This window comes from Cervus canadensis, chromosome 10 (assembly GCF_019320065.1).
Source record: "Cervus canadensis isolate Bull #8, Minnesota chromosome 10, ASM1932006v1, whole genome shotgun sequence".
Classification (NCBI taxonomy): domain Eukaryota; kingdom Metazoa; phylum Chordata; class Mammalia; order Artiodactyla; family Cervidae; genus Cervus; species Cervus canadensis.
This window is the reverse complement of record NC_057395.1, coordinates 23,080,408-23,106,298: the sequence shown is the minus strand read 5'-3', so window position 1 is coordinate 23,106,298 and position 25,891 is coordinate 23,080,408. Positions and strand designations below refer to the sequence as shown.

General features: G+C 37.6%; 1 protein-coding gene across 1 annotated transcript in view; it reads left to right on the top strand.

The window, feature by feature from the left end:
- MALRD1 (MAM and LDL receptor class A domain containing 1) overlaps nt 1-25,891 on the top strand; it is a 512,454-nt gene that overhangs the window by 103,782 nt on the left and 382,781 nt on the right. The window contains exons 15-18 of the mRNA XM_043480161.1: nt 8,898-9,050; nt 10,530-10,635; nt 11,095-11,462; nt 15,655-16,067. Of these exons, the coding sequence (XP_043336096.1) occupies nt 8,898-9,050; nt 10,530-10,635; nt 11,095-11,462; nt 15,655-16,067 (1,040 nt within the window). The remainder of the gene's footprint in view (nt 1-8,897; nt 9,051-10,529; nt 10,636-11,094; nt 11,463-15,654; nt 16,068-25,891) is intronic.

Below are 25,891 nucleotides of genomic sequence, written 5' to 3'. Positions count from 1 at the left end.
CCTCTGGGCCACCAGGAAGGCCCTGAGAAGTACAGAGTTGGCCAAAAGTTCCTTTGGGTTTTTCCATAACATCTCATGGAAAAACCTGAATGAACTTTTTGCCCATTCCAACACCTAGAGAGCTTCTAAAGTTCTAGATGCCATGGCCAATTAACACTGCAGTCACTGGAGGTGCAACCCAGGCATTAGCAATTTTAAAGCTCCCTATGTGATTTTTAATATGCAGCCAAGTTTGAATGCCATTCGGTTAAGACCTTACAGGGTCATTTTAAGGTCACCAGCTTTAAATGAGTGAGATGGGGAACCATTGTGGCACTTTGCAGAGAGGCTTTCCAAGAACTGACTTAATAGAATCACTATGCTTGCTATTTTGAGAACAGACAGGAAGGTACTAATGCCCATCCATCAGAGAATACCAGTTCAGTTCAGTTGCTAAGTCGTGTCCAACTCTTTGTGACCCCATAGACTGCAGCACTCCAGGCTTCGCTGTCCATCACCAACTCCCGGAGTTTACTCAAACTCATGTCCATTGAGTCGGTGATGCCATCCAACCATCTCATCCTCTGTCGTCCCCTTCTCCTCTTGCCTTCAATCTTTCCCAGCATCAGGGTCTTTTCCAATAAGTCAGTTTTTCACGTCAAGTGGCCAAAGTATTGGAGTTTCAGCTTCAGCATCAGCCCTTCCAATGAATATTCAGGACTGCTTCCTTTAGGATGGACTGATTTGATCTTGCAGTCCAAGGGACTCTCACGAGTCTCCTCCAATACCACAGTTCAAAAGCATCAATTCTTTGGCGCTCAGCTTTCTTTATAGTCCAACTCTCATGTCCATACATGACTAAAGGAAAAACCATTAGAGAATACCAGTTCAATCCCTGTAACAAAGCTGTGTTGATTGAACAAGGAAAATGGTTTACTGTGGGGACCTGTGGGGCATTTTAGCAAGAGTCTTAAGAGGAACTTGTTATTGGATTTAGGCTTGTGTTGTATACTTTGTGGGAGGGTTTAAGGAAGTAGGAATTCCCTCTGGAGAGATCAACAACTAAAAATACAAATCTAGTGAAAGGCAAGGGTAAAATTCCACCTTGGCTTATCATATAAAGCTCGTGCTGTATCTGTGGCAGAACAAGTATATAGCAAATTTCTAAAACACCATTTTAAAAATCAAAACTTAACATTTTTGCTCAAAAGACAATGAGTTCCATTATAAAGAAAATATTCTGTGTTAGTTTTCAGTTTAAAAGGAAAAGCACACTTCAATTTCTTCTCTTCACATTTCTTCAGTTAATCATATATATACATATAAGAAGACTCTATCCATACTTCTGTTTTCAGAACCATTGATATTTTTCAAGAAAACCATTTTAGTAAGAGAATAAAGCTTTGAGATGGCACTTTTAAACAATTTAATTTATTATTATCTTTAGACTGTTGTGTCTATGGGTATTTTTAATGGACATGTTTCCTTTTTCATTTTCGTTTACTACTGAAATTTTTAGTCATTTGTGAATAACATTCTTAACTCTCTTTAAAGCTTGAATAAGGTTAACTGAACCTTAGGATAACCATATCTTAGACTAGCTCCATCTTTTTTTTTTTTTTTAGACTAGCTCCATCTTAAGTAATAATTCAAGATCACAAGGCCTTACCAGAAATATAAATAAAGAGAACTCCCTACCTTTTGTTTAGTAAGAGCAAAGATTCTGCTTCATCACATTTCCATGGAAAAATGTCTAGTGTGCTGCTTCCATAGAGCAAGAATAAGCCACGCACAGACATGTAATAAACTCGTTATGTTCATCTCCCTAACCTGAACTTATGAGAAACAGTTTTTAAGATGATAATCACATTGAATGAATACTCTAGTAGTATAAATGACAGAAAATATGATTTTTAAAAGGGCTTACTATTTTTTACCCCAAGAGTAGGCAGAAATGAATGATGACTTTTTATTAAAGGGTTAACTTTTTCTCTATCCTATTAGATTTTTATGTGTATCTTCTTTGTAGAGGTATTTTATTTCTTTCCTCAGACTAACCTAATGATTTCAGATATTTTGTATTTCTTGAGAAGAGCCCAACTGTCTGTGGAGCTAATAAGCTCAGGTTATTTCATTAACATTTATAGGGTTTTTTCATTTACCCAAGATATCCTATTCCTCAGTCACTTCTGAGTCACTTATATTATTATTTTATCCATTTTAAGATGCAAGGCAAGTCCAGTTTTATTAATAGTCTCATATCAGTATCATGTCTTAATGATGCGTTTTTATTACATGATTTTCTAGGCTTACCTTGCAAGTTAATTTATTCCTATATCCTGTTTCCTTGTTAAAATGCTATTTTGATTATTTGGTGGAATAATCTCGACCTTTCAGAATTCCCTGTGGGACTTACAGCATTTCTAAGGATTTCTCATCCCTATGGATAAATGAATTAGTAACTCCAGGAGCTTAAACTTTAGGACAAACCTCAAATCGAAAAACATATTGACATTAATAATTTACTGATTTTAAAAGAATACCAAAATGTTGAAATTTCGAGTTTTCTGGTATTTCCATATTTCCTTCTTCTATGCCTTTCCTAAACAAAAGTAAAAGACTATTTATAACTAAGTTTGACCATATTTTCATTTCTGACTTAGTATCCTATGAATGTATTTATTTATTTTTTAGTTTTTATTTATTTTTTAATTTTTAATAAATTTATTTATTTTAATTGGATGCTAATTCCTTTATAATACTGTAGTGGTTTTGCGATACATTGATATGAATCAATTCCACCACGGGTGTACATGTGTTTCCCATCCTGAACCCTCCTCCCACCTCCCTCACCATCCCATCCCTCTGGGTCATCCCAGTGCACCAGCCCTGAGCACCGTGTCTCATGCATTGAACCTGGACTGGCAACCCGTTTCACATATGATAATGTTGCAGGAAGGGGGACCCCTTCCAGGCCCGAAACTGGGCTCTTGTCTAACACTCGGAAATGAATTGTCCGAGGAGACACATGCTGACAAAGCAAGAGATTTTATTGGGAAAGGGCACCCGGGTGGAGAGCAGTAGGTAAGGGAACCCAGGAGAACTGCTCTGCCGCGTGGCTCGCAGTCTTGGGTTTTATGGTGATGGGATTAGTTTCCGGGTGGTCTTTGGCCAATCATTCTAATTCAGAGTCTTTCCTGGTGGCGCACGCATCGCTCAGCCAAGATGGATGCTAGCAAGAGGGATTCTGGGAAGTGGACGGACAGGTAGTGTCTCCTCTCGACCTTTCCTGAACTCTTCCGGTTGGTGGTGGCCTATTAGTTCCGTATTCCTTATCAGGATCTCCTGTCATAAAACAACTCATGCAAATGGTTACTATGGTGCCTGGCCAGGGTGGGCGGTTTCAATCAGTGTGCTTCCCCTAACAATAATATACATATTTCAATGCCATTCTCCCAAATCATCTCACCCTCACCCTCTCCCACAGAGTCCAAAAGACTGTTCTATACATCTGTGTCTCTTTTGCTGTCTCGCATATAAGGTTATCATTACCATCATTCTAAATTCCATATATATGTGTTAGTATACTGTATTGGTGTTTTCCTTTCTGGCTTACTTCACTCTGTATAATAGGCTCCAGTTTCATCCACCTCATTAGAACTGATTCACATGGATTCTTTTTAATATTCCATTATGTATATGTACCACAGTTTTCTTATCCATTCATCTGCTAATGGACATCTAGGTTGCTTCCATGTCCTGGCTATAATGTATTTAATAGTAGTTGCTGTGTTAGATATATAGAAGCCATTGCAATACCTGTTAATAAAATATTTTAGAAGCTCTATAGATACAAATTTATTAAATTTAAATATTGACATAAGATACACAAAGTAGACTGGAAAGTTTTTAAATGAATATTTTATACTATCTATTTATCACATATCAATTTTTACCATATATGTACATCTAAATATACACATAAATTTTCTTTTTTCTTTCTTTCAAGAACAATTTGATATCAGGAAAAATAACTTTTCCCCATCCACAAATACTATGAAATTCTACCAGAGCATTATGTGCCCATAATTACTCTATAAATATTTTAATACAGTTTCCCTCTTAATCAGTGGTTTCCCTTTCTGTGGTTTCAGTTATTTATGGTCAGCTATGATCTGAAAGTAGTAAATGGATAATTCCAGAAGTAAACAATTCATAATTTTTGAATTGCATGCTGTTCTGAGCAGCATGATGAAATCTCTCACCATCTTGCTCTGTCCTGCCTTGGACGCGAACCATCTCTTTGTTCACTGTATCCTGCCCCTAGTATCATCTTGGTTATCAAGTTGACTATCATGGTATTACAGTGCTTTTGTTCAATAACTCTTACTTTCACTTAATAATGGCCCCCAAACACGAGAGTAGTCATTCTGTTAATTTGGATTATGCCAAATGGAAGCTGTAAAGTATTTCCTTTAAGTGAAAAGCTGAAAATTCTTGACCGAATAAAGTAAAACACCTGTATATTGACATTGCTAAGATCTACAGTAAGAAGGAAATACATGAAATTGTGAACTCCTGGATCCTATTTTTGGGATTGTCTGCTATAGGAATCAAAAGTATTTGCTTTCTTTGGGATTGAAATAGCATCTACATACTGGAATCTATGTATATTTATGGGTTATTTGTATTGGTAGAGATGGCTTTTAAAGGAAAGAGATTAAGAAGGAAAAAGATGAGTTCTAGTTTACTGTTGCATCTCAAACTACAAAAGTTAATGGCCACAGTGCATGATAAATGCTCACCTAATATGGCAAAGCAATTAAATTTGTACAGTAAGATATTTTGAGAGAGAGAGGCCATATTCACATATTTTTATTATAGTATATTGTTGTAATTTTTCTACATAGTTTGCTATTTCTATGTGCTCTGCCTAATTGATAAACTTTATCATCGGTATGTGCAGGAATAAAACACACTATATATAGGGTTCAGTACTATCTGCCAATTTCAGGCGTTCACTGAGGGTCTTGGAACATATCCCCCATGGCTAAGGGGGGACTTCTGTATATGCTATTATTACATAAAATTTGTTCTGAAGTACTGTTTTAAAAAATGGAAATAAAAAATTCTAGAACTTCTATTTCTAGTTATGGTAGATTAAAATTCGGGACACCCTCTGAGAACAACTAGAAATCTATTCAAAAAGATGTTTCAACCTACTTGAATGCATTGAAGATGTAAAAAGGAAGGGACAGATCAAGTGACCAGTGAGAAGAAAGACCTTGATAACTGAACCTGGCGTTCAGTACCACTTTATATGTCAACATGGAACTGGTAGTTGAGCATCAGGGTATATAACTTTGACAGTCTTGTTAGGCAAGGTAACAAGCTGGAGCCCAGGCTTAGTATACTAAATATGGGTTGGGACACTCTGTAGTTTTGTTTGCAGTGCCTAAAATCTGTAGCTAAGAGATCTGTGTGAACTGCAAGGTGTGGTTCCTCACAGAGTCTCAAACCCAGTTGCAAATACCCTCAATCTCTGAAGTCAGTTTGTGTAATCCTCAAATGTTATTTACTCTTCATGCCCACAGAAACAAACATAAATCTCACTGAAGAAAGGTAATATCTTAGGTCCCAAATTATTTTACCTGTTATTATATACAGTGTCAAGCACTTAGACACCAATGAGATGAGGCCACAGGAAAGAAAAAGCACACTTAAAACTGAAAGCAAACAAAAATCCATCCAGATAAAGCAGTTATCAGACATTGAATTGAAAAGAATTATCTTTAATATGCTCAAAGTTTTTTTAAAAAAAAGCTGAGAATTTGAGCAGATAATGAGAAGTTATAAAAAAGAACTAAATGAAATTTCTAAATTCCAACAATAGAATAATCAAAATTCAGAACTCATCAATGGTTTATCAGCATACTATACACAGCTCATGAGATAAGGGAATTAGTCTTCAGATCAGGAGAAAAAGTGAAGTAAAATATAATAAAATGATTGAAACTACAGAAAAAGAAAAAAAAAAAAGAATAAGCGTGGGAGAGCAGTGAGAATTTTTAGTGTTGTATATTTGGAGTCCCAGAAAAAGAAAAGAAAAGAAAAAGAAAAAGACTGACAGTGTTTATAGAGAGTTTAGCTAAAAGTTTTCAAATTGAAAAGGATACAAAACCATATTTCAAGAAGCCCTATGGGCATGAAAACAATAAAAATGAAAACCATGTGGGGACATCATAGTGAAGTTGCTAAAAATCTATAACAAAGTGAAACATTTTTAAAACAGCGAGAGAAAGGTATAAATCATTGTCAAAGAATGACTGTTAGACTTTTGTAATGGAAACAGTAGAAACCAGAAGAAAATGGAAAGTTATCTCTAGAGTGTTGGGAGAAATCAGCCATCAGTCTCTACTCAGTACATGAGCTTTCTATTGTTATATAACTACCACAAACTTAGTTTCTTAAGGCAACTTTTATTTATTATCTCTTAGTTCTGTAGGTTGGAAGTCCATATCCATTGCCTTCCCCCTTATCTGCATCCCCTCTCCAGACTAGGACATTTGTTTACCATTGACAAGGTGTATGTTTAATTTGAGAAGGTTTCACCTGATTATTACATCTCTGATCAGTCAAGTTGAATTTTTAAATGTGTGTAGAAATCTAAATATATAGAAACAAAGTATACTAACAAGACATATTTGAATTTTAACAGCATAGTCATCTCCTAAGGCTCTTCAAAGATAATGATTTTTATCTGAGAACTACAGAATTGCTGCAGTAGTTTCTTAAATTTTACTACTGTTTGAATATTCATTAATTTCCATGGCAATATATCCCATGAGAGTAGATGATAAAGTTCCCTTTTCAGGGATCTATGTGGGATAGATATTATACAGTAGCAACAACTTATTTTCATTCTGTATGTGCATAACAAAACTCCTGATCCTATTTTTGGGATTGTCTGAAATAGGAATCAAAAGTATTTGCTTTCTTTGGGATTGAAATAGCATCTACCTACTGGAATCTATGCATATTTATGGGTTATTTGTATTGGTAGAGATGGCTTTTAAAAATACAAAGAGTTAAATATTCTTAGCATTTGTCCCTAGCTTGTCATATTTATCACTATTGTTTGTCACTTTTGAATAGCACTTAATTTTGCTTTCTAAACTTTATTTGAAAGTCTTTATTCTAAGTGTAGCAATTGTGTCTCCATTTTGATGATTTCTATTTGTCTCTATTGAAATATAGTTATCACTTGCTTATTAAAGTTGATGCAACATTTTCAAAATATTTATTTTTAAAAATATTCATACCTTCTCATTGACTTTTGATAACATTTGAAAGTATTCTATAGGCCATATTTTGGGCCAGAAGACCTGATAGAAAACATATTTTTTGAAATCTAGAATCTTAAAAAAATAAAAAATGTTTATTATGTTACTAGTCACCTAACATTCCTTCCCATGTGGAAAGAGCACTTTCAAAATTAAACATAACTTATCATTAGGTAAAATTGCCTTTACCATGTAAAATTTTATAATTTCATTGAGTGACTTACTTTATACTTTTATCTTTTAAATCTACTGCTTACTTTCTGAATTGTTTTTTTAAAGGAAGATCTGTGCAGTTTATTACTGTATCCTTGGATAAAAATATCCAGCGGCCAAGGATCCCAGTGTAATAATCATTAATGGGGCAAATCTTAGTTTTCACTGGTGTCTGTAGTAACACCTAAATATCCTCACTAAGCAAATTCAAATCATACCTTTTTGGTTTATCCCTTTTCCAATCTAATGACAATTAAAAGTTACTGTCAACAGTTGCAGAAATAGTCTTAAAGTAGAAGTCAGAATATTTGATTTCAGTCAGTCTCTATGACTTTCTAACTATGTGACCTTGGTTAAGTTAAAAGCTTTCCTAAACCTTCCTTTCTTCCTCTGTAAAACAACAATAATAATACCTTCTCCACATAGCTATTGTAAAAGTTAGATTTATATAACGCCTACTGTATAGGGTCTGTTCCATTAGGTATTCACTACATATTAGTTTTAATTCCACACTATTATTATTAAAACTTCCCCTTCTTTCCCTTTTACTTTTTTCTTCTCTTCCTTCTCCAGAATGTCTTTATGGAAGTTAACTGTTTCTCTCCCTTTTTACTTGAAAAGTAGGTCATATTATTTTGCCTTGTGCCTATAAGGTGATACATTCAATGCTTTGGGAAATAGTAACTCTACAAACATTAGAAGTGAACATTAATGTTAAAAATCATGGATCTGGATTTTTCAAATATTAAATTTTTTAGAAGTAGCTTTTCATGGTTTGGTTTAAAATAGTCTGTAGGAACAATGAAGCCTTCCAGATAATGTAATAGCAGAAAAACTAGCATAAGTATCAGAATAAATTAGAGCTTTGCAATTCTGTAAGCAATGTGGCGGAATGATGCTGTTTCTTTTTTTTTTTTAAGTTTTTTTTTCTTTTTTTTGATGAAGATAGTTTTTTAAAATCTTTATTGAATTTGTTACAATATTGCTTCTGTTTTATGTTTTGTTTTTTTCCACTGCAAGGCATGTGAGATCTTAACTCCCTGACCAGGGATCGAACCTGCACCCCCCTGCATTGTAAGGTGACATCTTAACCACTGGACTGCCAGGGAAGTCCCAATGCTGTTTCTTAGAAAAATATTTGGAAAATATTCTTAAATTGTTGGTTCTACCTATCAATTTCCAGTATGAAAAACACAGTTCTGATTTTTTTTTTTGAGGGGATCAGATAACATCCTTTTCTTCTTCAAATAAAACTTTACATAGGGAAATGTGACAAGGTGATTCCCGTTGAGCACTGTCTACCCTTTTAAACATATGATCACCTTCAAGAGTCTACTGAAAAGCTGTGTTTTTGTTTTTCAGTTACCGAATGTGACTTTGAAACAGATAGCTGTGGTTGGTTTGAAGCAGCCTATGGTGATGATTTTGAGTGGACCTGGAGCTCTAGAAGTAACCTCTCTGCTGAATTTGAGGGTCAGGCTCCACCTCGGGATCACACTCACAACACATCTCAAGGTAAGATGCCTGCAGAGGTTCTCCGAACCTACACACTTTCCCCAGCTAATGATGGTTTGACCTAATGATTCATCAGCTTAATGATCGTGTGAAAGAGATCACATTCAATAGAAACTATATATCATGTTTCGAATTTTGACCATTTCTGGGATAATGATACACCTGTGATGCTCTCTCCTGATGCTGGGAAGAGGCAGAGATGTGGCTCCCAGGCAGCCACGTGATCACCATGATGGATAATTGATACAGTTACAGCTGTTCTGTTTTTCACTTCCAGTGAAAAATGAATAAACAATGAATAAACAGTCATTTATTCATTCAATAAATGACATGCAATATTCAACACTGTAGTATGAAATAGACTTTGTGTTAGATGATTTTGTCTAACTGTGGGCTAATGTAAGTGTTCTAAGCATGGTTAAAGGAGGTAAGGCCAAACTGTGATGTTCAGTAGGTCAGGTGTATTAAATGCCTTTTGAACCTCAATATTTTCTTTTTTAAAAAAACTTTTTATTTGCATAGGGTTGATTTACAGTGTTGTGTTAGTTACAGGAGTACAGCAAAGTGAATCATTTATACATATATCTGATGTATATAATTTAAAATACATGTATTTAAGAAAACTTCAGTTTACATTGGAGTATGGCCAATTAATAGCGTTGTGATAGTTTCAGGTGGACTGCAAAAGGACTCAGCCATACATCTACATGTATCCATTCTTCCCCCAAACACCCCTCCTATCCAGGCTGCCACGTGACACCAAGCAGAGTTCCCTGTGCTGTATACACTAGGTCCCTGTTGGTTATCCATTTTAAACATAGCAGAGTATATATGTCTATAGCCACTCTTTTTTTAGTTTCTTTCCCCATATAGGCCACTACAGAGTATTGAGTAGAGTTCCCTGTGCTATGACTTGGATATTTTTAACTTACGATGTGCTTATGAGACATAACTTCATCTTAAGTCAAGGGAGATCTGTATTTCAGTTTACGTTTGCTCAAGTCTGAGAAGAAAAAGAGAAGCAGTAAAGTTCTATGATACTACAACATAGGACAGTGTGGAGTAGGAAATGGCAACCCACTCCCATATTCTTGTCTGGGAAATCCCATGGACAGAGGAGCCTGGCGGGCTACAGTCCAGGGGGTCAACAAAGTGTTGGACACAACCAAGCAACTAAATAATAATAGAACAGCTGAATATTATCTATTGTACTTATGTTGTCAAAAAAGAAATGCTCCTTTACGGGTTTTGGGGATGGAGTATAGATATATTCTTGGCTGAGTTAATGGAAACTACCTGTTGTTTTTGGCATCATTTTGGCCCAGCTCTAGATAATAGTTGAGTACTCATAAAAGCAAATTTGCTAACAATCACTTTTATTGATTTTTAATTGTTGTATAGTCTTCAGTGTAGGGGTTACAGATGTCTCATTTTAGAATTTAGTAGGTTAAGTTATGATTTCTTCTTATTTTCCAATAGGGCACTTTATGTTCATTCTGAAGAAAAGCAACAGCTTATCACAAATTGCTAAACTCCAGAGCCCAACTTTCAGCCAGACAGGACCAGGATGCACTCTTTCCTTCTGGTAAATATTGAAAACAATGGTCAATTACTCTAGCAGCCTGGCAGTTGCAAGCATATACTTGCATATACTCGATACTGTCATTTTTCCTATAATTTGGCTTTATTTTAAAAATAGCTATTGCATTAGATCCATACATTTAGCATTTTACTTAGGAGCATGTTATCAGTATTTATAATGTTCTTTCTTAAAATAAAAGGGACTCTTCCTCCAACAGTGGATTATAATTTAATTAACACTGCTTCCTGAATTCTGGACTGAACTCCTTGAGAGAGGTTCCCAGGGTCCTGAGAGTCAGAGTATGCACCTGAGCAGATAAGCTCTTTCAAATGGGTGGCCACAATAGTAAATAAAGGCGTCTATTGTGAGAACTCATTTTTGATTGACTGTTGACTGAGTAGAAGTCACACAATTAGTCTTTTCCAGAAATTATTTCCATTTCTTGTGTTTGTTCTCTTTCAGGTTTTATAACTATGGCCTATCAGTGGGGGCAGCTGAGTTACAGCTACACATGGAAAATTCCAGCGAGTCCACGGTACTCTGGAGAGTATTGTATAACCAGGGTAACCAGTGGTCACAGGCAGTTGTTCAGCTTGGACGTGTTACTCAGCCCTTCCATTTGTTGCTACATAAAGTCAGTCTTGGCATTTATGTTGGTGTCTCAGCTATTGATGATATCAGATTTGAAAACTGTATTCTTCCACCCCCCTCGAAGAGCTGCAAAGGGCCAGATCATTTCTGGTGTCTGCACACTAGGGCTTGTGTAAAAAAACTTCAGTTGTGTGATCTAGTGGATGACTGTGGTGATTATACTGATGAGGTCGATTGTGGTAAGTATTTTTCTTTCTGGTCCCTCTTACTCATTTTTAAAGAATTTATTTAATTGAAAGATAATTGCTTTACAATATTGTGCTGGTGGTGGTAGTTTATTTGCTAAGTAATGTCTGACTTTGTGGGCCCATGGGTTGTAGCCTGCCAAGCTCCTCTGTCCATGGGATTTTCCAGGCAAGAATACTGGAGTGGGTTGCCATTTCCTTCTCCAGGGGATCTTCCTGACCCAGGGATCAAACCTGTGTATCCTTCATTTTAAGCAGATTATTTACCGACTGAGCCACCAGGGGGGAAGCCCCACGATATTGTGTTGGTTTCTGCCATACACTGACATGAATCAGCCATAGGTATACATTTTGATGGTGGTGATCTTGATCAGTTCATTGTTTTCCTAGTCCATCAAGACAAAGGCCCTAAGCATTGTTCCAAAGTTGAATGAATGTTTTGTGTGATTAATTAGTCAGCCATCAGTATTTATTATGTAGATTTATGAACTAGATACTAGAGATACAGTGATGAGCACAGTTACACGGAGTCCCTGACCCCATGGAGCTTACAGTCTCATTGAGGGGATAGATATTATTCACATATTTAAAAAATAAATGTAAAATGACAGGAGCTTTGACAGGACTTACAAATGCTGTGACTTTATATAAGTACGGCTTTGGACTTTCTAGAGATGGTGACTTAACTGAGATCTGAAAAATAGTAAGTAAATGAAGATGTGCAAAACCTGATGCATGACCACACAGCAGCTGCAAGATACCCAGTATGGCTGCAGCAAGGCATTGAGGGAGACCTTGGATGCAACATAAAGATGGAGATGAAGGGGGAGGCCAGATTATCACATCTTTGTAGACCATTTTAAGGAAGTTTTTCCCCATTTGAAGGTTTTTAAGAAGGAAGGTAATATAATAAAGTTGATTTAAAAATTTAAGATTTAAAAATGTCACTGTGGATACAGTGTAATGAGTGGATTAGAGGAAAGTGGATCATATTTATTAGGAGTGTGTAGCAGCAGTTCCCAAGAGAGGGGATGGCAGCCTCTCTCCAGTGACAGTGGTGGAGATGCAGGGACTAAAGTTTGGGGGAGGGACCTTTAGGAAGGACATTTGATGATGTCTTAGATATAGGGAGCAGAGAGTGAGATGTTCAAGTCCTGAATTTCTGATTTAATTTACCAAAAAGTTGATGGTATCTGATCATTGCGTACCTCTTGCAGTTTAATAAACCTGGTTCCTGGTAGTGCTGGGTGCATTCATTTATGAAAATGAATCACAAGCTAAGAGAGGTTTTTCTTTTTTAATTACCAAAATCTATCAAGGAAAGTTTGCATCTTTCTTTGTCCAGAAATAGCAACAATCCTTAAAATTCAGTCTATGTGCCTATTAAATTGGCAGGCTTATCATAAACCAAAGGAAAGCCATCAAATACTTGGAACATCATAGGAAACATTACATTGAGAAATTTCCATATAAATCATTGTGGAGAACTTTGCACATATGTGGTGTTTAATGCAGTCAGGCACATTAAAGTCAGAATTGCCATGCAGCTTGTTACACAACTAATAACTTTAGTGCGTATAAATGAAATTGATGATTTCGACCAATGGCTGTTACAAGAAGCATTGCTTGTCCTAAAGGTAATTTATTTTTGCAAATTTAGAAAGCTTTTTCATCTTTTTCACTCACTTCAAATCCTACTCCTTGAAAGATGTTGAAATATTACTAAAGATAAGCAAATTATCCTTCAAACTTCACAGTATTAACTGAGTAGAATAGGATTTTGGAAGTATGGCTATAATATCCAAATATTTCTTCTGACTAAATATTAATGAGAGGAAACAATAGTGACTATCACTTTCTCTCATAGCCTTCCATCTAGACATAGTAATTTTTAAAAATATTTTTAATTGGACGATAATTTCTTTACAATGTTGTGCTGGTTTCTGCTGCACAGCACTGTGAATCAGCCATAAGAATATAAATTGACATAGTTAATTTTTTTTAATGGAGACTTTTTTACTTTTTTATTTTTTAGCTTTTATTTATTTATTTTTTGGCTGTGCCATGTGGCATGCAGGATCTTAGTTCCCCGATCAGGGATCAAACCTGTGCCCCCGACTGTGGAAGTGTGGAGTTTTAATCACTGGACCACCAGGGAAGTCCCTAGATTTAGTACTTCATTAACATAGAATGCATTAGTCATCCAGAAATCAATGCTTTATTTCCTGAAGTATGCATGAAACGTGGTCTTTCATTTAAGGGTGGGGCAATAATGCCTTCCTTTTTGAAATAAAGATTGAGCATGCAGTCAGTCTGAAGACAGGCAATGTGAAAAACTCTGTTGGCTTTAGTGCCAGTTTTATGTCAAAAACACAGTTGCTTGACATCCCCCTTCTGCTTCACAGCCCCAAACTGACACTTGCAGAGGACCTGCGGGGCCCGGTTCACGTCATAGCTGTGCTTGATTAGTCACAAGTGAGGAAATATCAAAGGAAAGCTCATCTCCCATTTGACATTTACTCTCTTGGTTCCCTTCATTAGGTCTAAGCTCCTGTTCTCTAGGTTTCGAGACAGATGATTTGTTCTTGCCTGGCTGCATTTACTCACGTATGCTTTTATTTTTTGTTTCAGAATATTTGTTCACCTTTGGCGCCAAGTGCCTTAGTAAGATGAATAGAGGACAGCTGACGTTTGTCGTTCAAAAATATGAACTTATGTAAATGAAGTTAAAATGTGGAATCTTCATTGATTCTAAATCCTGTCCCTTCTACCCAAATAATGTCAAACGTATATTCTATCCCATTTATTCTAAACAAGTACTTGGTGTCAACAGAATTGGCACATCTTGAAAAGTGAATACATTCCAATATTATCCTACAACTGTAGGTAGAGTGTTAAGTGGATAAGGGACTGACTGATTCTTTAAAAGTGCCTTGAGTCCTTCTACTGACTGAAGGGAGTTAAAAGTTTAAAAGCACCAGGGACTTCCCTGGTGGTCCAGTGGCTAAGACTCCATGCTCCCAATGCGGGGGCCTCAGGTTCAATCCCTGGTCAGAGAACTAGGTCCCACATGCTGCAGCTAAGCATTTGCATGCCACAGCTAAGACCTGGTGGAGCCAGATAAGTAGATAAATAAAACATTTTAAAATATCAGCTCAAAGGAGCTACAACCCAGTGAGTAGAAAAGATTACCACTGAGGAGACACAGCTAAGAACTGATGAGGCACACAGCTAAGAACCGATGAGGCACTCAGCATAAGAGGCATAGATAGAGGGAGAGGGAGAGGTGAGATGTTTAGGGCATGCTGACAAATTAGTGCATGCCAAGGGGAAAGACAGTTGTGGATGAACAGGAAGTTATTTTAATTTGGGAATGGTAAAACTTGAAAGATAGAGTTTAGATTTAAGTTGAGATTTAAATAAGTAAATATGAAAGGATTTTGAATGGAGAAGAGAAATGATAAGCTACCATTTAAATATGGTCATTGTGGTACAAAGGAGGGATATTTGGAACTGGGGTGGGATGGATCCAGAGAGAAGAATTTGATTTCAGAGAAGTCTGGAAAACACCTGCCTCAGAATCATCTTGGGTGCTTATTAAAAACTGGGCTTCCTTCCATACCTTACACAGTGTTTGTACAGGACTTTACCATGGAGTAAACAACTTTACCATTCACCCCAGGGCATTTCAAAAGATTGAGAACTAGTATGATTCTTGTCAGCTGTGCATGTTAGAACTACCAAGGGAGCTAGTAAAATATGGGTGCACAATTTGGACCAATTAAATCAACATTTCTGGAGCTGAATTTGAACTTTAATTTTTTTAATGTTCACTGGTGATTGGAACATTCAGCTGAAGTTGAAATCCATGGAGACAGAAGTTTGTTGCAGTGAGCCAGCTGTGGGGTAGTGATCATTTCCCTAAGGTTGGGATAGTGCTACAGGGCAGGGGATGGGTATAAAAGGCATTTAGAAAATAATGGCCAAAGTGATTCCACCTCCATCTATAAAGTATTATTGCTTGATGTATTAGCTAAGATTTACTCTTCTTAAAATATGCTCTAATGTTGCATTAAAAAAGATTAGAATGGTTTAACTTGGCAGAAGCAAAGTAGCAACTAGTATTCCCATTCATAGTTACTTTGGTCCTTAATGATCTTTTGATTTTATTTAATGCCCATTTCAGTACCTGAACTTCAGTGTAACTTTGAAAATGGAATTTGTAACTGGGAACAAGATACAGAAGATGATTTCGACTGGACCCGGTACCAGGGCCCAACATCAACGCTCAATACAGGACCGATGAAGGATAACACTTTGGGCACAGCTCAAGGACACTATCTGTACATCGAAACTTCAGAACCACAGGTTTTCCAGCACCGAGCTGCTCTGCTCAGCCCTATCCTTAACGCCACTGATGCGGAGGGCTGCACCTTCCGCTTGTACTACCACATGTTCGGAAAGCACATTTATAGGCTGGCCGTCTACCAGCGAGTCTGGAACAACACAAGAGGACAGCTGCTGTGGCATATATTTGGGAACCAAGGCCCCATTTGGATACGGAAATCTCTCAGCCTTTTCAGCAGGCAGCCTTTTCAGGTATGGACAGTGGCTTTCACAAGGTATATTCAAAATGGCATCAGAACATTTAAGGAATATGAAAGATTTCTGTGTTCTTGAATTAAAAGTGAAGTTTGGTCGGTTAGCTTGACACACATTTATCATTTAATTAAGGGTGTACCCAAACTCATTAGGTTGCCTTTCTCCTTGACTACCTCCAGTAACGTGTGATTGAAATTTCTACAGGTGTACATGTGGCATTGGACACAGCTGTAGGTTCTTCCAATCTAAGTCATTGTTGTGCTGAAATGAAAAACCTGGAGGAAAAAAAAGTTTGGCTGAATCTCTAGTCTTCTGCCAAAAGTTCAGACTCTTAAATTTGTTATTTTGAATCTCTCATTTGACTTCCTCACATTTTGTAGGTAAGGAGCAAAAATCCAGGAAGACAGCACACATTGTTGGAAGAGCTATTCTGGAGCAGAACCAGACTTTGAATCTAGGTTTCCTTCCTCTTGGTGGAATATTCTTTAAATCTCTCCTACCTTCTCCTAAAAGTCAAAGTTTCAATAGCAAGTTCAAATGCTTATGTGCTCTTACAGTTTTGTAAAGGTCTTTGTCATACTTTGTTTGGTTCAGCAAGTCCCTGAAGTGGGTAAGTCAAAGATCCTTGTTGCCAGTTTTATAGATAAGAAGGAAAAAACTCAAGTTGTTTTTTGTGCTGTGCTTCGTCACTCAAGTCACGGCTGACTCTGCGACCCCATGGACTGTAGCTTGCCAGGCTCCTCTGTCCATGGGGATTCTCCAGGCAGGAATACTAGAGTGGGTTGCCATGCCCTCCCTCTGGGGGATCTTCCCAAACCAGGGATCAAACCCAGGTCTCCTGCATTACAGGTGGATTCCTTACCATCTGAGCCACCAGGGAAGCCCAAGGACAGTGGAGTGGGTAGCCTATCCCTTCTCCAGGTGATCGTCCCAACCCAGGAATCAAACCAGGGTCTCCTGCATTGCAGGTGGATTCTTTACCAGCTGAGCTCCTGGCCAGATAGATGGTGAGCAGAAAAACAGGGACTTGTTCTGGAACCCATGATGTCTATTTAACTCACGCTCATTCTGTTTCTTTTTTTTTTCTTAAATAATGCATTTTTTTACTCTGCTTAAAAAAATAATTTTATTTATTTTGGGCTCTGCTGGATCTTCTTTGCTCACAGGCTTTTTTCTAATTGCAGCGAGTGGGAGTTACACTCTAGTTGAGGTCTGCAGGCTTCTCATTGCACTGGCTTCTCTTATTGCAGTGCATGGGCTCCAGGGTGTGTGGGCTTCAGTAGTTGTAGCGCATGGGCTCGGTGGTTGTGGCTCCCAGGCTATACAGCACAGCCTCAATCATTGTGGTCCACAGGCTTAGTTGCTTCATGGCATGTGGGCTCTTCCCTGATCAGGGATTGAACCTGTGTCTCCTGCATTGGCAGGCACATTCTTTGCCAATGAGCCACCAGGGAAACCTTCATTCTCTTTCTGATGCATCATATAGCCTGTTGTATGTAGCAGTGTTGAATATTTTTTTTTTCCTTCTGGTCAAATAGACATGCGTTTAATATATTGGAAGAAACTTCTTACCTATACTGGCTAAACTTTTTTTTGGATATTCTAAACTTCTCAGTTACGCCAGTTGAAAGCACTATCTTTATCTAAATGTCTTGAGTAAAGAGTTTTACAGTCAAGAACTTAGCTCCAGGCCACCTGAGCTTCTAACCATCATAGATGTCCATTGTATGTGGCTCAGTAGAGAACACACTGGGGGTGGTGTTTTGTCCTGATAGACTTAAGCTGACATCATGAAACCTAATCTGCAGGGTGCAGAGTGATATCTTGTTGTCCAGCCCAATGGCAAGATCCATATAATCATGTGAAATGAAATTGAAGAGGGTTTTTTGACTTTTATTTAATAATGACTCATCCATTTCAAGTTAATTCTTAATGTCTAATCAGGTCGATTGTAATTTGGGCTTAACTAGTATTTAAATGGATAAACTTTCCTTGTGATGTTTACTCAATAATTGCTTTTCACTTAGAGAATTGAGCTTATGGTTTCTGGAGGGGGATGGGTGGTGAGAAGGGATTGTTAGGGTATTTGGATATACACACTGCTATATTTTGAGTGGATAACCAACAAGGACCTACTGTATAGTACACGGAACTCTGCTCAGTGTTACATGACAGCATGGATGGGAGGGGAGTTTGGGGGAGACTTCAGTTCAGTCGCTCAGTCATGTCCGACTCTTTGTGACCCCATGAACCGCAGCACGCCAGGCCTCCCTGTCCATCACCAACTCCCGGAGTCCACCCAAACCTATGTCCATTGAGTCAGTGATGCCATCCAACCATCTCATCCTCTGTCATCCCCTTCTCCTTCTGCCCTCAATCTTTTCCAGCATCAGGGTCTTTTCAAATGAGTCAGCTCTTCATATCAGGTGGCCAAAGTATTGGAGTTGCAGCTTCAAAATCAGTCCTACCGATGAATACCCAGGACTGATCTCCTTTAGGGTGGACTGGTTGGATTTCCTTGCAGTCCAAGGGACTCTCAAGAATCTTCTCCAACACCACAGTTCAAAAGCATGAATTCTTTGGTGCTCAGCTTTCTTTATAGTCCAACTCTCACATCCATACATGACCACTGGAAAAACCATAGCCTTGACTAGACGGACCTTTGTTGGAAAAGTAATGTCTCTACTTTTTAATATGCTGTCTAGGTTGGTCATAGCTTTCCTTTCAAGGAGTAAGCATCTTTTAATTTCATGGCTGCAAAAGAGTGGATACATGTAAATATATGGCTGAGTCCCTTTACTGTCCACCTGAAACTACCACAATGGTGTTAATCAGTTATACCCCAGTACAAAATAAAAGTAAAAAGAAAACAAAAATTGATTTTCAGGAGAAAATCAGCTTTGCACCAGAGCAGCTTCAGAGTCAGATGACCATGGAACTAACCACAGATTCGTTTGGTTATGAATCTAAAGCATAAATATTTAGGTTTGAAACCCATCCTGGATTACACAGAGTACTCTATTTGATTTTATCCAAGGGTTCTTTTTTTTTTTTAATGAATTTTAGGCATGAAAAGATTAAATCAGAGATTCTGCATGCTGTGTAGATTAATGGTTTAAGATAATAAGGATTGAGACCGTTTTAAGGAATAAGATGTTTGTTCATTGAATGATGGATACACATAGTTTCTGTTCTACTGAGCAAAAGTGGTAACAACCAACATTTTTATTAACTGTGATATTGTGAAATTACCTAGTATCATGCCCAGGAATTAGTAGGTACTCACTAAATATTTGGTTAATAGAAAAATTTAAAGGTTTTCCAGGATCATTCATTTAAAATGAAATACATAGGGTAGAACCAGATTGCGCATGCAGGTATAGGAATAATTTGTCTTATTAATGTCAGTTTAAATTATCATCCACTGCTTTTATGTGTGGTATGACCAGTAAAAACTCAGCAAGTCACTGCATATTAAACTTCAGGTCAACCTTCTACCTAGTTTTTATTATGAGGTTTTTGAGATTTGATTGATAACTATACATAGTGAATGTATAGTCAAGCTAATTCAAATATCAATGTGCTTCATTCCTGAAAGTTTCCTAATATCCCTTTTTAAAATTGATTTTTGACTGCACTGGGTCTTCATTGCTTTACCCAGGCTTTCTCTAGTTGTGGTGAGCTGGGGCTACTCTTGGTTGCAGTGCATGGGCTTGTCATTGTAGTCGCTTCTCCTGTTGCAGACCACGTGCTCTAGAATGCACGGCCTTCTGTAGTTGCAGCGTGCGGGCTCTAGGGCCTAAGGGCTTCAGTAGTTGCAGCTTGAGGGTCCTACAGTGCAGGCATAGTAGTTGCAGCACACAGGCTTGGCTGCTTTGCAGCATGTGCCATCTTCCCGGACCAGGGATCGAACCCGTGTCCCCTGCATTGGCAGGTGGATTCTTATCCACTGTGCCACCAGGGACGTTTCTGATATCCCTTTGTAATATCTCCTTCTGGCCCTCACTTCCATCCCTGGACAACCACTGAACTTTCAGTGTATATTAACATCGCTCAAACTGTTACATAAGTCAAATTGTATGGCATGTACTTTTTTTCTGACATATTTCATTCTGTATAATTATTTTGGGATTCATTTTATTACCAAATATATCAGTACTTCACTTCTTTCTATTGTTAAATGGTATTCCATGATATGGATAGAGCAGTTTTTCCATTCTTCTTGGCAGGGATTCAGTATCAGGTTTTGCAAAAACCTAGTTTAAAGAAACTTATTAATTCTTTGGCACCACAGGAACCAGGACTTACAAGCTTCTGCTCACTTATTCCTAACATGGCCTTGTTTTCTGAAGTATATATGTCCTCCAAGGAGAGGACATGGACTTTCAAAGAAAAAAATTCTCCAGGTGGTATCCCATCATTAAAATATTAAGAAATTGAAAAAAAAAAAAAGATTCTTTGGCTAGACCTCTTAATACCACCGAACTGTCTGACTAAATCTGAAAGAATTCTGTAGTGTTCTGGTAACATCCCTCAGTAATAAAGAGAATTTTCCACTGGTGGATTTTGTGAAAAGAGTGAAAAATCTCATTTATAATCATGATTTATTCTTTTCATTTGTGGGATGTAGCTTTAAATCCTAAATGGTGCATCATTTTTCAGTACTTCTAGGAAAAATGTTTCATAAGTTATATTGTAAATAAAATAGGACCATATTTAATAATGTTAAGTTGATTCCACTTTTCATGAAATTGTATACAGAAGTGCTACAAGTATAAATTATTTATGCAGCCTCATGTAACATTTTTCTTCCAAGCTTCTAGTGGAGTTGTTAGAATTTACATTGAAAGGTTTGGGATGGAATCTGCTGGCTTGGAGCCTGTGTAAGTAGCGCTCATAGATTTGTTGCTTACTGAACAGTATACTGAATCTTATTTTACAGTCTTAAGTTTCTCATAGGCTGTCTTCTTCTGCTGAACTCAAATATAACCGCAGCTTAATGTGTCACCTCCTTCTCACATCCTGATCCAAAGTGATGAGCTTGGTTTCCAGTGGGAAGAAAGTGCGGGTGAGAAAGGGAGAAGAAAAGGTTAGGTAGAGAATATTACAAGAATGCAAGGGCCAGAAAGGAAGGCTCATTCCTTAATAAATCCACTATTTAAATTCTGCTTTACTTGTTACGACTTCTGTAATACTAAATGACATCTAATATTTTGGATCCTCTAAAATTACAGTAGAATATTAATATGAGTCATGAAACTTTGGAAATATACTTTATATATTTGTAATATATGTGTTATATATTATGGGTCATGAAGTATTGACAAATCATAGAAATTAATACATGCTATATAAAGTGAAAGTGTTAGTAGCTCAGTCATGTGTGACTCTTTGCAACCCCATGGACTGTAGCGATAAGAATAATAGCAAGTTTGAATGTTTCACTGGATTGGCCAAAAAGTTTGTTCAGGTTTTTCTCTGTGATCTTTTCCATAACATCCAGTGTGTCTTATTCCCTTTTAGTCTGTGGCCTATTTGAAACTTCATGTAACTATGCTTCGGTTTTTTGTTTCTTTTTCTCCCTGGTGTTGCATATATGAGCCATTCAGTTCCTTTCTAATCATACTTGCAAATCCTTTTATCCTCCCTTCTGGCTAGAGGAGTAGGATGGAGGCAGAAAATGTAGATGCAGTGTAGGGGGTCGCCATGTCTGGTTTGGCAGATTTTGCCACAGCAAGGCTACACAGCTGAGGGGCTCTGAGTGGGATTGGTATCTCAGTTGTGGGATTTATTTGCCATTCTGGAATTTGTGCAAAAGTGTTGGCTATGCTGCCAGCTGCCTTGCTGGCCTCTTGACAACGTTTTTAACTACACTTTTGTGAAACTGCAATATGAAGAAAAGTGCATTGGATTATCAGGGCAGAATTATTTTGCTAAAAGCAAAACTGTAGATAGCACACTGGATATGAGCCTTCTTATTCAGACAGTGTCTGTGTATTTATCTGGACAAACAAAAGCATAGTTTATTCCCATCTGATGTATTTTTCACCCTCTAGGAATAAACTCTGTGAAATGTCTTTCAAGTGTGTTTTTTTTCCTGCTGATCCAGACTCATTTTAATCATGTGTAACATTTCAGATTTGACTTTTCTCTGCAAGTGTGTGTGTGTGTGTTTAACAATATAACATATTGAACCAAATAGTTTTGCTTGTTTTTATTGATGACACATGATTTTGGCTTTTATCTTCAGTAGAAAATCAATGTGTCATAGCACTCACTAAGAAAAAGGTATGGGACCTCTGTGTAATTCTTTGTCAGATGATTGCTTTATCTTGATTTATGCCTTTAAACTTTTTCTCATTCAGCAGAAAATATCATGGTGATATCTGTGAGAGCAAAGTGATCTATACCAATTTATGCTCTGAGTGCAGCCTCCTTACAGAATTGTTTATGGAACATATCAACTCACAGTAGATTAGGGACACAATGCCTTCTTCCTTCTTAGATATGTCAGATTAATGATTTTGGTGCATATCCAAATTTTTATATTGAAATTTTTAGTGAAAATGTTCCTTTATTAAATAAAAGGTGATTGAAGATGGTTATTATCCTAGGGCATTCAAGGGCTTCCCAGAAATTTGGGGTCTGAAAAGAAACTCAGGATTCTTGGTCTTAGCAAGATTTCACTCTGTGTTATCAGGATTATCATTTGGACTGCTCTAGGGCCTTTTCTGAAATTATCTTCAAAACAGCATTGTTGACTATGGCCAAAAGGAAATCTGATTATAAACTTTTGAAAGATAATTTCTTGGACTAGAATTCCATCTTCCAAGTAACTTTTTTTTTTTTTAATTTACTCCAACACACATTGTAGTTTACTTTGTCTTGTCATAATCTGTGCTGAAAAAGTATTTCAATGTTACCATCTTGAACTTTTTATTGAATTCAAAAATGATTAGGCTGTTTTGTGCTTGTGTAGAAGTCTTTACATTTTATGTTATAAAACGTTCTGCCAAGGGAAGGAAAAGAACACGGATGAATGCAATTCTTTAAAATGTTTAAGGTTCATTCAGTTCAGTTGCTCAGTCCTGTCCGACTCTTTGCAACCCCATGGACTGCAACATACCAGGCCTTCCTGTCCATCACCAACTCCAGAAGTTTACTCAAACTCATGTCCATTGAGTTGGTGATGCCAACCAACCATCTCATACACTGTCGTCCCCTTCTCCTTCCACCTTCAATCTTTCCCAGCATCAGGGTCTTCTCAAATGAGTCTGTTCTTCGCATCAGGTGGCCAAAGTATTGGAGCTGGAGCTCCAGCATCAGTCCTTCCAATGAATATTCAGGACTGATTTCCTTTAGGATGGACTTGTTAGATCTTGTAGTCCAAGGAACTCTCAAGAGTCTTCTCTAGCACCACAGTTCAAAAGCATCAATTCTTCAGCACTCAGCTTTCTTTACAGTCCAACTCTCACATCCATACATGACTACTGGAAAAACCATAGCTTTGACTATACAGACTTTTGTTGGCAAAGTAATGTCTCTGCTTTTTAATATGCTGTCCAGGTTGGTCATAACTTTCCTTCCAGGGAGCAAGTGTCTTTTAATTTCATGGCTGCAGTCACCATCTGAAGTGATTTTGGAACCCCCCAAAATAAAGTTAGCCACTTTTTCCACTGTTTTCCCATCTATTTGCCATGAAGTGATGGGACCAGATACCATGATCTTAGTTTTCTGAATGTTGAGTTTTAAGCCAACTTTTTCACTCTACTCTTTCACTTTCATCAAGAGACTCTTTAGTTCTTCTTTGCTTTCTATCACAAGGGTGGTGCCATCTGCATATCTGAGGTTATTGGTATTTCTCCCAGCAATCATGATTCCAGCTTGTGCTTCATTCAGCCCAGCGTTTATCATGATGTACTCAGCATATAAGTTAAATAAGCAGGGTGACAATATACAGCCTTGATGTACTCCTTTTCCTGTTTGGAACCAGTCTGTTGTTACATGTCCAGTTCTAACTGTTGCTTCCTGACCTGCATACAGGTTTCTCAAGAGGCAGGTCAGGTGGCCTGGTCTTCCCATCTCTTTCAGAATTTTCCACAGTTTGTTCTGATCCACACAGTCGAAGGCTTCTGTGTAGTCAATAAAGCAGAAATAGATGTTTTTCTGGAACTCTCTTGCTTTTTCAGTGATCCAACAGATGTTGGCAATTTGATCTCTGGTTCCTCTGCCTTTTCTAAAACTAGCTTGAACACCTGGAATTTCATGGTTCACGTACTATTGAAGCCTGGCTTGGAGAATTTTGAGCATTACTTTGTTAACTTGTGAGATGAGTGCAATTGTGTGGTAGTTTGCACATTCTTTGGGATTGCCTTTCTTTCATATTGGAATGAAAACTGACCTTTTCCAGTCCTGTTGAGTTTCAGCCACTGCTGAGTTTTCCAAATTTGCTGGCATATTGAGTGCAGCACTTTCACAGCATCATCTTCAGGATTTGAAATAGCTCAACTGGAATTCCATCACCTCCATTAGCTTTGTTCGTAGTGATGCTTTCTAAGGCCCACTTGACTTCACATTCCAGGATGTCTGGCTCTAGGTGAGTGATCCCACCATCGTGATTATCTGGGTCATGAAGATCTTTTTTGTACAGTTCTTCTGTGTATTCTTGCCACCTCTTCTTAATATCTTCTGCTTCTGTTAGGTCCATACAGTTTCTGTCCTTTATTGAGCCCATCTTTGCATGAAAAGTTCCCCTGGTATCTCTAATTTTCTTGAAGAGATCTCCAGTCTTTCCTATTCTATTGTTTTCCTGTATTTCTTTGCATTGATCACTGAATAAGGCTTTCTTAATTCTCCTGCTATTCTTTGGAACTCTGCATTCAAATGGGTATATCTTTCCTTTTCTCCTTTGCTTTTTGCTTCCCTTCTTTTCACAGCTATTTGTAAGGCCTCCTCAGACAACCATTTTGCCTTTTTGCATTTCTTTTTCTTGGGGATTATCTGGATCCCTGTCTCCTGTATAATGTCACGAACCTCTGTCCATATTTCTTCAGGCACTCTCTCTATCATATCTAGTCCCTTGAATCTATTTCTCACTTCCCCTGTATAATCGCAAGGGATTTGATTTAGGTCATACCTGAATGGTCTAATGGTTTTCCCTACTTTCTTCAATTTAAGTCTGAATTTGGCGATAAGGAGTTCATGATCTGAGCCACAGTCAGCTCCTGGTCTTGTTTTGCTGACTGTACAGAGGATCTCCATCTTTGGCTGCAAAGAATATAATCAGTCTGATTTCGGTGTTGACCATCTGCTAATGTCCATGTGTAGAGTCTTCTCTTGTGTTGTTGAAAGAGGGTATTTTCAATAACCAGTATGTCTCCTGGCAAAACTCTATTAGCCTTTGCCCTGCTTCATTCTGTACTCCAAGTCCAAATTTGCCAGTTACTCCATGTATTTCTTGACTTCCTACTTTTGCATTCCAGTCCCCAATAATGAAAAGGACATCTTTTTTGGATGTTAGTTCTAGAAGATCTTGTAGGTCTTCATAGAACCAGTCAACTTCAGCTTCTTCAGCATTACTGGTCAGGGCATAGACTTGGATTACTGTGATATTGAATGGTTTGCCTAGGAAACAGAGATCATTCTGTCATTTTTGAGATTGCATCCATGTACTGCATTTCGGACTCTTGTTGACTATGATGGCTACTCCATCTTGAATCCAATTAATGAAATGTTTCAGGTAAAAGATGTTTATTGATCCCTGAACCAGTCTCCAGCATGATTAAGAGTAACAAATGAAGATGGAGAAAAATTCTAAAAAT